The sequence below is a fragment of the Amphiprion ocellaris genome, chromosome 17 (assembly GCF_022539595.1).
Source record: "Amphiprion ocellaris isolate individual 3 ecotype Okinawa chromosome 17, ASM2253959v1, whole genome shotgun sequence".
Lineage (NCBI taxonomy): Eukaryota > Metazoa > Chordata > Actinopteri > Pomacentridae > Amphiprion > Amphiprion ocellaris.
In genome coordinates, this window is record NC_072782.1 from 2,344,482 (window position 1) to 2,359,391 (window position 14,910).

Consider the following 14,910-nt stretch of genomic DNA (forward strand, 5'->3'; position numbering starts at 1 on the left):
GCATGAGACAAACAGTCCAGCTGTTGCACACTTTAATCACAATGTGAGTACCGCCTCAAGTATTTCATTAAAGAGGCCTCCTGCTGACTCTGCAGAACAAACCCAGGACCCATTTAACCACGTTTGAATTTAGTGATGAGTTTGCATCAGTGTTCCTGCAGATGAAGGGTAAAACTGATGTGTTAGTTAAAAAGTTACTGACAGCATCTGTTTGCTGATCAAGCACGAGTTTATCAGCTGATCAACAAATATTTGGTTTAATTATTTTCCCAGGAAAAAGGTGATGTGAGGATGGTTTCTCTGATTTAACTGTGATACAATACCCGGTTCTGGGGCTGAAAGCAGTGTACTAAAAACATATTTTATACATAATCAAACAATGGGTCAACATCCAATATTTACAACCTCAAAATTCATACAAATAAATGCAATGTTGGCTTGATTTTTTTTCTTTATTCCTTTCCACTCATAGCAAGTTTTCATCCAATAGAAATAATTTGTAGAGGGTTGTGGGTACCTGATCAGCAGTTCATTAAAACACAAAGAGACTAAATGTTCAGGGGCTTGATGGGGTAAATGGACAGAAGCTTGTTTGCAATCTAAACTTGTGGGGGGTATACAGAAATAAATGCTTTAGTTTTGAAGTAAAGAAAGCTGTATTTTTTCTCATTTGGCCTGGCTCACGGATATTTCTATGTACCTTCACATGAATGGCCAATTTAAAATCAGTAATTAACTATTATAGGAAGCCAGAGCACCTGAAGAAAAGGCTTGCAGACACATGGGGAACATGAAAACGACCAGCAGATTCAAACCTAAAGCCTTCTTCCACCCTTTAAACATCTTTACTTTACTGTCTATGACATGTCAACATGTGAAAATACACCCACGAGGAGTTCAACAGCAAAAGGCCATTTTATTCACTAGTGCTGCAGCGACATCTAGTGGTAGAGAGGAGATGAGCAGCTCATATCAGAGCCTCTGATTCTGCTTTCTGCACATTAATTCCCTACACTACTCCTACATATGAATGTTTCAAACTTTCAAAATAAAAGCCAGGGGCATTTTACGTGTAGGATCGATGAATAGTAGAATATAACCCACATAAAACGCCCACCTGTATTCTATGATCTTCAAAGTATCACCCTGTGGTTTGTGTAAACATCCACACTGTCAATTCCACAGAGATAAATTTAGTAATTTATTTTTATCCTCTGCTCTTCTAGACTGTCGTTGAGCCTCACCTGGCTCCAGGTAACGCTGTGTGGGATATTCTCATCCACTGCATGGGAACCTGTGCAGCGCTGTTTAACACAGCTGGGTAGTAAATTAAACATGCATATATGTTTGTCCATTAACCACTAGTGGGGTTTATTTGCCCTCTGACCTCTGGGGGCAGTAATGAGCCATTAATTTGACAAAGATGCTAGAAAAATCTTCAAATAAGCAACAGAAAAGTAAAATGTTTTGCTTTACTGAATGTACAATCCAACTTTACGTCTTGATTTTACTAGACAAACTAAATGTACGTCTAATAAGCATCTGCTTCTGTATTAAGAGTCGCTTCCCAAAGCTCTTCTGTGGGAACCATGTGGAACTGAATCTCTTACAACGGATGCTCCTGAATGTGGCTGGTTTCTAAGTTCTGCTTTGAAGTTGATGCCGACCTCTTACTTCCATGTGGAAGGAGATAAGTGATAAATCCCCTGGAGGGCCATATTCCAAAAAAAATCTAATTTTAAATCCTCGAGCAAATTGTGTTTTCAGTGGACATATTGGTTGAAAAAGCAGATCAGGCTGGACTCATACAGAAACAAAAACAGCTCTGTTTGCATTTTACTGGTTTCTTTGGGCCCATAGAAGGACAAAGTGCTGGATCTGTGTCTCATGGGGTTAAAAATCATTTTCTTTTTTCCTGTGTTGGCTTCAGATTAATCTCAGAGATGCTTTTAGAACACCCAGGAGATGTGGAGATGTTCAGACTTTGGACGGGTTATAATCCCAGAGAGATTGGTGCTGGAGTCGGGGAGTTTGGAGAAGACTCGCAGAATAATGAATTCCTCCTTTTGGATTTTCTCTGGTTAACGGCCAGCAGACTCAGGGTCAGTGCCAATCAACCCAGAAAATCAGCTCAAAGACTGTTTTTGGGTGGCGGAGAGAATGATAGGGGATCATATTTTGCTGTTACCAAACAGGCTTCCGGACGAGGGGCTTTGTGTTTGATTGCCGCCTGCCACCGCCAACAACAATAAACGCTTGTTAAAAATGCTCGAGGCCGATACAGAATAATATTAGTCTGAGCTTGATGCTCGTGTTGTCTCACTGAAGACGGCAGCTCATCACACAGCTCATGTTAGAGTCTTCAAAAGAAGCTGTGCAGAGATGAAAGTCCTCCTGCCTGAAACGGGGAAAATGAATTTGCTTAAAATAAAACTCGGATGATGAGATGCGACTGCTCACCATGTCTGACAGATGTTGGTCAGGGGTTCTTAAAATAGAAACTGGGTCCCTGCAGGGGGTCACAGATTGAATTTTGGGGATGATGATGTAAAAAGTAGGACAGAAAACAGTGTTTTTATTATGCAACTGTGTTGACATGAGCATTTCCTTTATGCAAGGATTTTGTGAAACCTCATAAGAAGTTTGGTGATTATTTGACTCTTTCTGATGCACCATAATGAGGTAGACTTGTAGTTTGAACAACTTTAGTGTCGTCGTCGTTGTCGTTGTCATCATCATCATACTAATTTTAAGTTGAAAATGAATCTTAAAGCTCAAGTTTCAGGCTCTTGAGTGAACTCTGGCTTTAAAACACTTTCATTCATCTATGACTCATATTACTATAATTATTTCAAGTACAAACCTATAATAACTAAAAACCTCTATGAAGACCAACATCTAGACCTCTATGAACACCAACATCTAGACCTCTATGAAGACCAACATCTAGACCTCTATGAAGACCAACATCTAGACCTCTATGAAGGCCAACATCTAGACCTCTATGAACACCAGGTTCTGGTTCCTACCAATGAGTCCATGTCAACATTTAGTCTAAACATCTAAAAACTGGAACCTTGTCTGGTCAAACTTTAACACATCAGATTCTACTGATGTTAGAGCCTCTAAAGTTGGTGAAATGTCGACCAAAGACTGTATTTTAGTAGAAATATGGATCCATCCACATATAAATACTGACAGGAACTTTATGGAGACCCAACCTTGCCATCAGCTGCAGACTTAGCATTTTAAAATTATTTTATGTTTAAGGACCAATAATTAATATACAAATTTCTATAACCAAAACCGAGCTGAACGATAGAAACATGACCCCACATGAATCCTAATGTTGCTCAGTCTGTGAATAAGAAACTCTTTAAGCTTTGTGAGGTAAAACTGAGGGGTTTTTTGCTTATAGCCAGTTGCAGGTTCAAAACCTATAAAATCTTCACAGATGGTTTAGAAATCTATCAATTTAATCTGAATCATTATCTGTTTATTTATGATTATGTTTCAAACTCAGGACTTGGAGTTGAGGTGGTGCATTAAAAAGGAAAGGCAACATGAGGAGTTAACTGGTAATTTCTACAGCAGGAAAATAAAATAAGACTGCAGATATCTGTGACATGCAGCAGGCAGACAATGAACTGATCGCACCATCAAACATAGACTTTGTCTCTTTAAACTACACCTGGTGAAGGCAGAAAGCAATGATGTGTTTTTCAGTGGATTTTAACCAATAGGAGAAATGTCTAACACTGCCAGCCATGTCAATTAAAGGTGTTTAGAGATTCATCATGTTGAAAAAGCAAAATAATAGAATTATAACCCACATTTTCATGTTTGTGTTTCTTCTTTTGATTTGAAAAGACAAAGATGATGTCCTGAGCTTTCAACATGTTATTAATAATCTGATGGTGGTTTATGATTAACATTTCAGGCAGTCAAATTTTAAACTTTTAATAAATAAATTATAGTTTGGGTTTTTTAAAGGGATAGGTTTTGGGAATATTTCCAAAATTTTTCCCTAATCAGAAACAGTCCCACGGGTTAGTCAGATGTTGTGGGCCATGAAATAGATGTGAAATCTAAAAAGAAGGTCTGATGAGGACGTTTGTGTGGTTGGTAGGAGTTATTCTACAGACCTCAGCTTTAAAACCACAAGATGTACTGAAAACAAAGATTATACAGGTTGGAATGTTGGAAGAACCATGATGTGGTGATGTAGGAGATGACAGGAGGTGAGAATCAGGTGATCATCAAACCTTTGTGGAGACCTGTTGCACATGTTGGGCGATGTAAAGTGTTTTATTTCAGCTGATGCTTCAGTTTAGGTTACTCTATGTGGTCCTCAATAGATCCACAAGTGGACTGGGGAACTACTCGGTCGGTTTAAAAATACACCACGAGGCCAAACTCTTTGATGAATTGAATCTGGTGAAAGATCATGGTTGTGCAGCTACAGGATGGTTGGTGTCTTCAGGCTTCTCGTTGTGGTTTTTAGCTGCTTCCCTCCAGCTGCAGGTTCAGCTTCCAAAGTGTGAAATCAACAAATGCAAGAATCATTTCAACTTCAGCTCCTGATCTCCGGTCTAACCTACTTCTGATGTCTCCATAAGTTGCTGCTGTGTCTAAAAACAATCTCCAATCTCCAACTTCACCTCATGCAAAGCAGCTTCATCTGCATTTAAGTCACTGTGTTGAAGCATTTCACAATCAATAATTAGCAGACCAGTTGCTTTTCTCATATTCCTGAAGCTTTTACTCATTCAGATACATGTATATGACGATGTGTCTGTCCAGAGGTTGTATATGTAGGTACTTTCAGCGCTTTGGAACTTTACAAAATCTTCTTATCGTATTCATTTACAAAAAGTACATTACTACATACATGACTGTTGCGTTTGGCAGGATGATAATGATCAAGTCCAGAAAACAGATTTAACACTGACAGTTGAAGTTTCCACAGCTGCTCTTCAGCTTTACTGTTGGTTGTGATCAGATTTGGAGCCCAACAATGATTTATGTGCCATGAAAACATGTTTCATCACCTTTCTAACAGGACAGAACTTCAATTAATTTAGATCCATATCCTCAGTCTTTGGTGTTTTGTTCACAACTACTGGAAAACTGAATAATCTTTGATGTATTTGATAAGTAAACACATCACTGTACAAAATATGAGACTTCAATCAAATAAAATGTCAGTATGACCAGTTAGCTCTTTTATGTCTTTAAGTTAAACTATAACAGAATGTCATCTAAGAGGTGAACAAGCAGAAGGTGTCTTGCAGCTCGTAGCAGGCTTGTAGTTTGTTGTCTCCATGTTGTGATCGAGATGTTGAAGAAATAGTTCTTTGGGTGCTAGATCTGGAAACATACGGTTGGCATGTTCATACAAGTATTCCATTTCTTCAATTCTGCACCAGGATGCTTCATTTTGCTCATTTAGAGTCCAAAGGAGTCAAAAAATAAAGATGCTGGTTTGTAGAGTGAGTATCCAGGTCAGTCCAGTCAGTTCACGCTGGTCCAACTCCAACCTCTGCCACATCTTATGACGATGCTTCAGTTCTGTTTTTTGAAAAGTCATCCTCTTAGTGGTCAAAGAGAGTCCTGGGACTCGTGCTCATGGCCCAGTATCGTCCTGCCGTTGTCGCTGTAGCTCCGGTTTGGCAGGAAAGACAATCTGAAAGACAGAAACAGAGACTTCTTTCAGAAACTTTCGTAAAACCTCAAACCAAACAAGCTCAAGAGACTGAAACAAAATTATTTCTTACTCATGTATTTTTCCTGTTTTCAATGCAACACGCAAAGAAAATAAAACTGTTGAACTGGGTTTGGTCAAGTCTTTAACAAGCCTTATTCATTTTTCTTTTCTACAAACACACCAGTCCCTTCATATCAATGAATTTTGGTGCTTCAGTTCATCTTAATTAGACAGTCCTATATGCCAGAGGTGTCAAACTCATCTTAGTTCAGGTTCCACATTCAGCCCAATTTGATCTCAAGTGGACGGGACCAGTAAAATCAGACAACTCCAGTTTTTTTCCTTTGCTTTAGTACAAAAAGGTACGTTCTGAAATTTTCACATTGAAGGAATTATGTTATTACAAAACATTATGAACAACCTGAAATTTCTTTTAAAAAAAATAAGATAAATTTCAAAAACATTATGCCTCAGTTTGTCATTTACACATTACAACTTCCAGATCACGGTTTATCGACAAAAAGGTACAAAACGTTTAGTCACAGGTGTCTGGAACTGAACAATATTACATTTACAAAAGTCAGACCAAAAAAGACAAAAACCAACAAAATATTTCAAAAACAAGGCACAAAACTACAAAAAATGGACAAATGACAAGTGAGACCAAAAAAAAGACACAAAATGGCAAAGACGAGACAAAAAACAATGAATAAAGCGAAACACAAAGTGACAAAAACATGAAACAAATGACAAGTCAGACAAAAAAACAACAAAAACAAGACAAAATATTACAAAAATGAGGCACAAAACGACAAAAGAACAATAGGCAATCTAGTATTTTATTTTATGATCAAAACAACTTGTCATGGTCTAGAAATTATTTTAAATTTACAGTTTTAGAAATTCACAATTTCCAGTTCATTTCTTCTCTGTAATTTTCACACTTTACAAAGTCGTCCCATGGGCCGGATTGGACCCTCTGGACGGCCGCTTTTGGCCCACGGGCCTCATGTTTGCTACCGCTGCTAGTACTCCCAGTTTGTAATGTCAAAAAGGTTGGCAGCGGAATAAACCACTGGAGACAAATGCCAATAAAAGAAAAGAAAATATAAATATTGCAACAAATAATCGAATCAAAAACATTTGGATTTAAAGTTAAGGTCAAAGCAAACAGCTGAAAATCGTCGCTCTGCTGGCAGAAACAAGCAGAGAGGAGTTTCTGTGGCTGAGTCAGTGGGAATAAAGAAGAAGAAAGCATGGGAAACCAGAAGAGAGCCACTGGGAAACCAGAAAAGAGCGACTGGGAACCGCAGCCGACATTCTTCTCAAAGTAGGCAACAACGGCGGAAGATGATGGCACCAGGAGAATCTTAGCATTTGTTTTCGCAGTTGGAGTTTATTTAGCGAACAAATCAAATTTTAAATACAAAAAAAGAGCTTAACATGGGAAAAGAGAATTTACTAAGTAAATTTCTGTGTGTTTATAACTAGCTGGAGTGAATTCAAGAAAACAGCAGGAAAACTGATTTGTTTGTGTATTTATTTATTTGTTCCAACATGACAGTTGAACTGTTTATGTACTGCAGAAACTTCAGTTACACGTTATAAACACTGTGTACCGGGTCTTTTACTATAGCTATTGTATAGATTATACAAAGTAATGATGGCGGATAGTTTAGCAAACACATTCTGTTATGTAGAAATGTCCCTATTAATATTCCCTATAGTCTAAACACGTCTATATAAAGAGTTGAATCAGTGTTTTGTGGCCTTTGGGGGCTGGAGTTTCCACTTTTCTCAAAATTAATGCCATCACAATAAACAAAAAGATGATATAGTCACATACAAATTGAACGTAAAGCAACTGGAAAACTCCTCAAATATTTACAAATCGTAAATCTACCAGTGACCTTATTTAATTTTCTTTTTTTCTATTTGGAATTTTGGATCTTTTCCAGATTTGGAGCTCTTTAAGCTTTAGTGCAAACTGCAGACATATGGCTTCTTGTTATGGATGTAGAGCGAGGGTGTTTTTAATTGAGAGTTTATAATTAATAAAACCGCATTATGTCGCCCTCCAATCACATGTCAGACCAAAGCAACAACAGATTTCAACCTTGTCATGGTAAATCATTTTAATTTTTATAAAATTATTCTGTCCAGAGGGAAAACTGTCCGGAGGGCTTCTTAAAAGCTGAATAAAACACATAAAATCCCAAATGGACTTATGAGTAATCTCATTGAGATCAGGATCTCGTATACAAATGACCACAACAATGAGAAGCATTCACTGAAAACAAGCATGACACTCAAACACACAACCGCACTCCTAAAAACAGTCACAAATAATATTAGAAAATAAGCTACTGGTGCTTTAATGTCTCTGGGAGGAATGAGGGTCTGGAAGTTCACAGGATTGGAAACCAGCAGATCAGAGTTGATCTTGTGTCATGGTTATTAGCTCTGAACTCAGCAAAGGTTATTTAATGTCTCTGTAGCTCGACATAGCAGGTCTTTATGAACGAAGACACAAGTATGATGATTGTCCAATAATACCAACAACCAGTAATACTGAACGTCTTGTGACCAATCGCCCAAAGAGTCCAAGGCGTTCATTGGCCTCAAACTCCCCAGATGCCTTTCTGATTGATCATGGATGAGCCTGATCCATGCAACCTTCATCATCCAAAAGATATGCTGCCATAGGACACCACAAGAGCTCCCATGCTATTACCTGGACTCCCAAAATGTAGATGTTGGGTATTAATTGGACATTTCCCCTGTTCAAAATCCCTGTCACTACAAGAATCAACAACCTCTTAGCTAGCAACCTAACACAATCAAAATGGCAAGTTTTCCTGAGGGTTTGGACAGCGCAATAATCTGTATTTATAGAGCACTATTCAAAATTCAGGTAACAAAGTGCTTCACAAGGCAGCAAAATACAACAGACAAGTCATAAAATCTCCAGAATTTAAAAAGACAAATAAAAAACACAAAAGAGAAACATTACTGCAGGGAATAAAACACACTTCAAGGAAATAAACACTCAAATAAATCAGGAAAGGCTCTCCACTAAAAGTGTGTTTTAAGAAAGGACTTAAAAGAGATCACTAACACTCAGCTGACCTGATTTGTTTGGGGAGATCATTCGAGAGCCTCGGGACCTTCACTGGTCTCTGGCCCCTGGAACAAGAAAATGACCTCTGCCTGAGGATCTTAAAGATCATATTGGTTCATAAGGTCCTAAAAGGTCAGAGATATGACCATGAAGGGCTTCAAAAGTGATCAGTCGAATCTAAAATCTACCCTAAAGCGTACCGGGAGTGAGAAAACAAGAGTAATGTGCTAGTGTTTCTTTGCTCTTGGTAACAGAACAAGAATAACAAGGATATGGCAGCACTGTTTCAATGTTTTGGGTGAAGTAGTCATTTTAATTACAGTGCTCACCTCCCTGCATGCACCAAAACAACCTATCCATCCATTTTCTTCCACTATTCCAGACTTCCCTCCTTCCAGCTCTTCCTGAGGGATCCCAAGGCGTTCCCAGGCCAGATGAGATACACAATCCCTCCAGCAGGTTCTGGTTTTACCCCGGGGTCTCCACCCAGGTGGATGTGCTCGGAAAACCTCCCAAAGAAGTCTCACCGGAGGCGTCCAAATCAGATGTCCAAACCACCTCAACTTCCTTACGACGTGAAGGATCAGCAGCTCTACTCTGAGCTCCCTCCGGATGTCTGAGCTTCTCACCCTATCTCTAAGGCTGAGCCCAGACACCCTACGGAGGAAGCTCATTTCAGCTGCTTGTATCCACGATCTCATTCTTCCAGTCACTACCCAGAGCTCATGAGCATAGGTGAGGGTTGGAACGTAGATGGATGGTAAACAATGGATCGATACAACCCCTCCATTACTGCTGATGCTACACCAGTCCACCTGTCCATCTCACGCTCCATTTTCCCATCACTTGTGAACAAGATCCTGAGATACTTTAACTCCTTCACTTGGGGAAGCAACTCCTCCCAACCCAACCCGGAGGGAGCAATCCACCGGTTTCCAGCAGAGAACCATGGCCTCAGACTTGGAGGTGTTGATCCAAAACAACTCTTCCACCACTATGTTGCAGGGACACCATCACTGCATCCTGGGCTAAGTACTGCCCAAAATTATGATTATTGGTTTAAGGAAATGCAGTCAATACTGCACTCCAGCAGAATGACCATGGGGTGCAGGTAGACCATTCTTTAGCACTGATACAGCCCTCTGGAGATGGGTCTGACTATGTGAGACTGGAGCAGAAGGGGAACTTTACAGTATTATTATTATTATTGTCAAGTCAAACTGGGAGAAGCTGAAACCTCATAAAAAGAAGAAGCTGAAATCTGATAGAAGAAGCATTCACACAGGTGCTCCACTCAGCTGGGGCGGAACCAATCTGCGGCTGCAGGTTTGCTACCTGCAGCATAAAAAGGGACACACGCAGCACTGAGGAGGAACGGAGAATGAATGACCTCCTCAATCAAAGTGGCTGTGAGCGTGAGGATCTGCGGCAAACTGTGCAGGACTGCGTCATCTACAGAAATCCAGGTAGCAGCAGGTAAGAGCAAAACCATGAAAGATCTAGGAGACTGTTTAACCTGCAGATGTGAGCCGCTGCAGAATGTGTTAGCATTAGCATTAGCCACGGAGCGGCGGGTATGCCAATTATTGCTGTGTGTTTGTAATTGCTCAGTTGAAAATAAGATTGCAGGTTAATTGGTGCTTATTAGAGCTTTTCCAGCTAAGGTTAAAAACCAGTTAATTCATTCTATTTGTAATGGTGGGTTTGTACTATGCACTTTATTTATTGGATCTGGGACGGAATGCACTTTAAAAGTCACTTTATGCACTTTAAATAATTTTAAAAATATAAATTAGAAAGTATAAAAATAGTTTAAAAAGTCTGATAGAAATGTTGAGTAAAATTTGTTAAAATGTGATTAAAATCAACTCTTTAAAATGCAGGTAAATTCATGTGTGACATAGGATTTGTTGAAAATTGGTCATGCCATGGTTTGTTGCTTCACTTATTTGATGTTGAGGTTAACAAACGTAAATTGAGCAGCATTTACTAATGAGGTGAAATTGTACATGGGGAATGGCTGTTACTATCTGCTGAATGCAATAGTGTGAACATTGTTCTTTTGTGTTTTGTTTAAAGGTTTTTCACCTAAATCTGTCAACTAAACCTATCACCTAAGTTGCCATCGTTGTTTCCATGACCTTGCAACCATTGCAAAATAAAAGAGGAAGAAAAGAAAGCAACTGTTTGACTCATGAGTGGAGTCCAGCTCATAACCCGGGTAGATGAAACATCCTTTTTCAAGTGGGGAAACTGCACACAAACCCTCAAAAATCATCAATGATATTCACGCGTCATTGAAAGTGGGAGAACACTTGACAATTATTATTCTATAGGTAGGTGGTTTTAATGGAGTGGCTTATTGGTGTACATCATGGTGGTTGGTGTGATCATGGAGGACAACATCCAGTGGTTTAAAGGTAGCAGGAGGATACAGGACACCTCTATTACCTCTGTTACTGTTGTAACTATTGATAAATGATTAGTATCAGAGACATGAAAGCTTGTGAACTGTACAAGGAAGGTTTAGAAGCACCCAAAACATAGCGATTTAATTCCACATCGCTTGTAAAATGACCACTTTCGACAAGAATATTTGAAATAAGATTGCCTTCAGTTAGACAGTAAATTAGCACTCAGTCCCAGGATGACTCTAAAACCCTAAAGCATCCACTTGAACAGACAAAAAGTCCCATTTTCTGTCTTTTCTTCTGTGTGAACAGTACGACTGGTGACTTGCCACTGGGGATCCACATGCTCAGCTTGATCTTATCAGATTATTCACTACAATGACCAAACACACGGAGTCCCGAGTGGAGGCATGTCCCGGGTGAAGGGGCGACGGGGGAAAGATAAACAGAAATGTTCTGTAACTTCTGCTCCTCTGTTTTGTGTGTTTTTTGTTCAGCCAGATTGTTTACTATCCAAACACAGCTCAGTCCCCGTCCGTCTGTCTGTCACACAGTCCTGGACGAAGTTTCTGTCCAGCAGCAGCCGGAGGAAGAATCAGTATCAGAATTCTACAAAACCACCCTGAAGTACTGAGGAGGAAGTTTAAGAAAATCGAAACCGGATCACAAATAAATGTGGAATGACAGCGTGGAGTCAGAAAGGAACACATTTAAAAAAAAAAAAAAAAAAAAAAAACTAAACAATTCTCATACAAATTGCTTTGGTCCAAAAGGTTTTAAGTTTCTGATAATATTTAATGCTGGAAAAGGTGCAGGAAAAGAAAGTAGATCAGATAAAAACTTCATACTTAATATGGATTATAGATTATTTATTGTAACTGACTTGAAGTGGTGCATAAATGTATATTTTGAACATACAAGTTAAATAAACCCACATGTGACCATGTTAGGGTTTTCAGAACAACATCATGCTGCAGTACAGTAGGTGGGTTATTCATTATGAGTTAGTTTATTTAAAAGATACAGTCCACATTGATAAACGTACAGGGCCATTCGAATGTTTGAGGTCACTTTTGTCCTTATTTTTGAAAGAAAAGCAATTTTTTTTTCAATGAAGATGGCATTAAATGAATGATAAATCCAGCCTAGACATTGTTAATGTGGTAAATGACTACTGTAGTCAACTTTAAGTCATTTAACCCTTTGATGCACAGCGTGGGTCAGGAGATGCCCATTTTCTATTGGATTTGGACCATTTTTGACCCATGTTGTGCATCAAAGGGTTAATATAGAGCTACTTTAACTAATATAGTGCAACCTTAAATAATGTAAAGCAACTTTAACTGATAGAAGAGAAACTTTAACTCGTGTACACTAGTGTTCAAAAGTTTGGGATCAGTTAAAAATGTCCTTATTTGTGAAGGAAAATCATTTTTTTGTGCTGGGGTGCAGCTTATAGGGGGGGCTCCAAGCCAAACAGGTTGGGAACCACTGTCTTACAGAGATGACAGTTAGTCTGGATACATCAAAACACTGGCAGACAGAATGACTCCCAGGCTGTAGAAACTTGGCAGATGAGGAATATTCCAGCGTGATAACGATCCAGAGCACAACGCCAAAATCACACAAGAGTTTCTGAGAAAGAAGAAAGTGAAAACTGTGACCTGGCCAAGTATGTCGCCTGACTTCAATCCAACTGAACGTCTTTGGAGTCTTTGAAAGAGGAAGGTAGAGAAACACAAAAACGATTGCTAAAGAATCCTGCATGCTGAGGTTGACATCAAAAGAGAGCGGGGGGTCGTATGAAGAATGGAAAAATTAACTATTTTAACCTCAGTATGGAAAAGTGTACTGTACTTTTAATTTTACACCAAAGAAAGTACCCTACTTTCCAACTTAGACTTGATTTTACAATAACTATGTAGAATTATTTGACATTTACATGACATTACACAGGGGTGAACTCACTTCTGTTGTGTACTGTACATAGCGAAAACCTTTAATAAAGCTCTGAACCTGGAATCCATTATGTGGAAACTACATCTTAAGGACGGAGATCAAAACCACATTAAAGGCACCAGAAAGTTACAAATTCATGCTTAAATTTAGCATTATTAAATTAATCGTCACATCTGGAGCCGCTTTAGATTGAGTTTCACCCTGTAGCTCCTCATTTAAATTCATGTGTACGGTCTGATCTAAACACTGAAAGGCGGCTGATAGAGCAAAGATGTTGTTTAGATTCTCATCGCTGCAGATTACAGCTCGCTGCGCTGGACTTACATATATGGTTTGGGTCAACATGAGATGTAAGGCCGGAGCAAATGTTTTGACTACACATTCTGAATCTAATGATATACGACACTTAAATACGTTCACATTAAATCTATTAGTCTTCCTCTGATATTCAGCGGAGCAGCTTTTAACCACAGGCCGTGTGGATTCAATCGGGCTAATTAAAGACGGTTATTTTCCCTTCATAAGAGAACATCGCCTGAGTTAAAAGAGGAAGGGAAGACGGATGGAAATGTCCCACAAATTAAATCAAATCTTAGAACATCCGCTTTATGAAGAAACCGCAGGGCTAACAGTTTGTCCAGAGATAGTTCACATAACATAAGAGAGAGGAAAAAAAAGATTTCTCCTGCTATATGTGCATTTTGGTGATTTTCCATCTTTTTTTTTTTTTTAAAAGCTGTCCATTGTGATAAAAATGAAAAGTTGTGGAAACAGCAACGACTCCGGCCTGGTCAGAGGGAGCCAGAGGAGAAATACCCAGCGGTATTTTACTAATTTGTCTCATGGGAAGCTTCAAATATGTGGAAAATGTCTGTTTCTATTCTGATTCTTCTATAAGCAGCAGCTGCAGCTGACCAGAGCTACAGAGCTGATGTATACAGACACTTTAAACTCAGCCTGAGCACGAAGTTCATGATGTGAAACTACATTTTTGACACGATTTATGGTTAGAAATAGACATTCAATGTATTTAAAGTGAATGGAGGAGCCTTCACACAGAAAATGACCATTTAGTGTCATTGATAACAGCCTCACTTTAATCTTATTACAATCACATACGTTGTACTTTCTATTGCTGCTGTTTTCACACTAATTTGGTAAAACATGGGCTGAGTTTTACTGTGAAGCATCCAGAAGAAATACAGGGAATTTATCCTTGCAGGAAAACAAGCTACAGTGAGCTGTTTAACTGCAGATCTCCAACTTCTCCTCCACAGAATCAGCTCCACCCTGCCAGTTTGTGCAGCATGAAATCAGATCATATGTGAAATTATTTCTTTACTAAAACAATGTGAGTTTGTTTGGTTGTGCTATAAAGACTGCTGCTCCTAGTCTGTACATCTGATAAATATCTGCTATAAACTGTACTTTCTGTTACTGCCAAATCAATCAAGACTGAAATCCTGGTTTTAGTTCTAAATTAACAACCAAATAAACACACATTTTGGATTTTACAAATTTTCATTAAAGATTAGGTTTGAGGTTAAACGGTCTCTCTGACAATTTCTGATTCTGGAGCTGATTTACAGTTGATTCCCTGAAGACAAACAAACAAAATCAATAGAAAAAATTAAATAAATAAATAAATAAATAAATAAATAATTAAAAAAAAAAAAAAATACACACACACACACACACAGATATATATATAT

The 14,910-nt window shown here is 38.7% G+C and overlaps 1 protein-coding gene across 1 annotated transcript in view; it reads right to left on the reverse strand.

Annotated features, from left to right (window-relative positions):
* Nucleotides 1–4,152: 4,152 nt before the first annotated feature.
* The window catches only part of si:dkey-247m21.3 (5-hydroxytryptamine receptor 4), a 66,386-nt gene continuing 55,628 nt past the window's right edge, over nucleotides 4,153–14,910 (reverse strand). Inside the window, exon 7 of the mRNA XM_023262066.3 lies at nucleotides 4,153–5,686. Coding sequence (XP_023117834.2) covers nucleotides 5,602–5,686 — 85 coding nt within the window. The 3' untranslated portion in view covers nucleotides 4,153–5,601. The remainder of the gene's footprint in view (nucleotides 5,687–14,910) is intronic.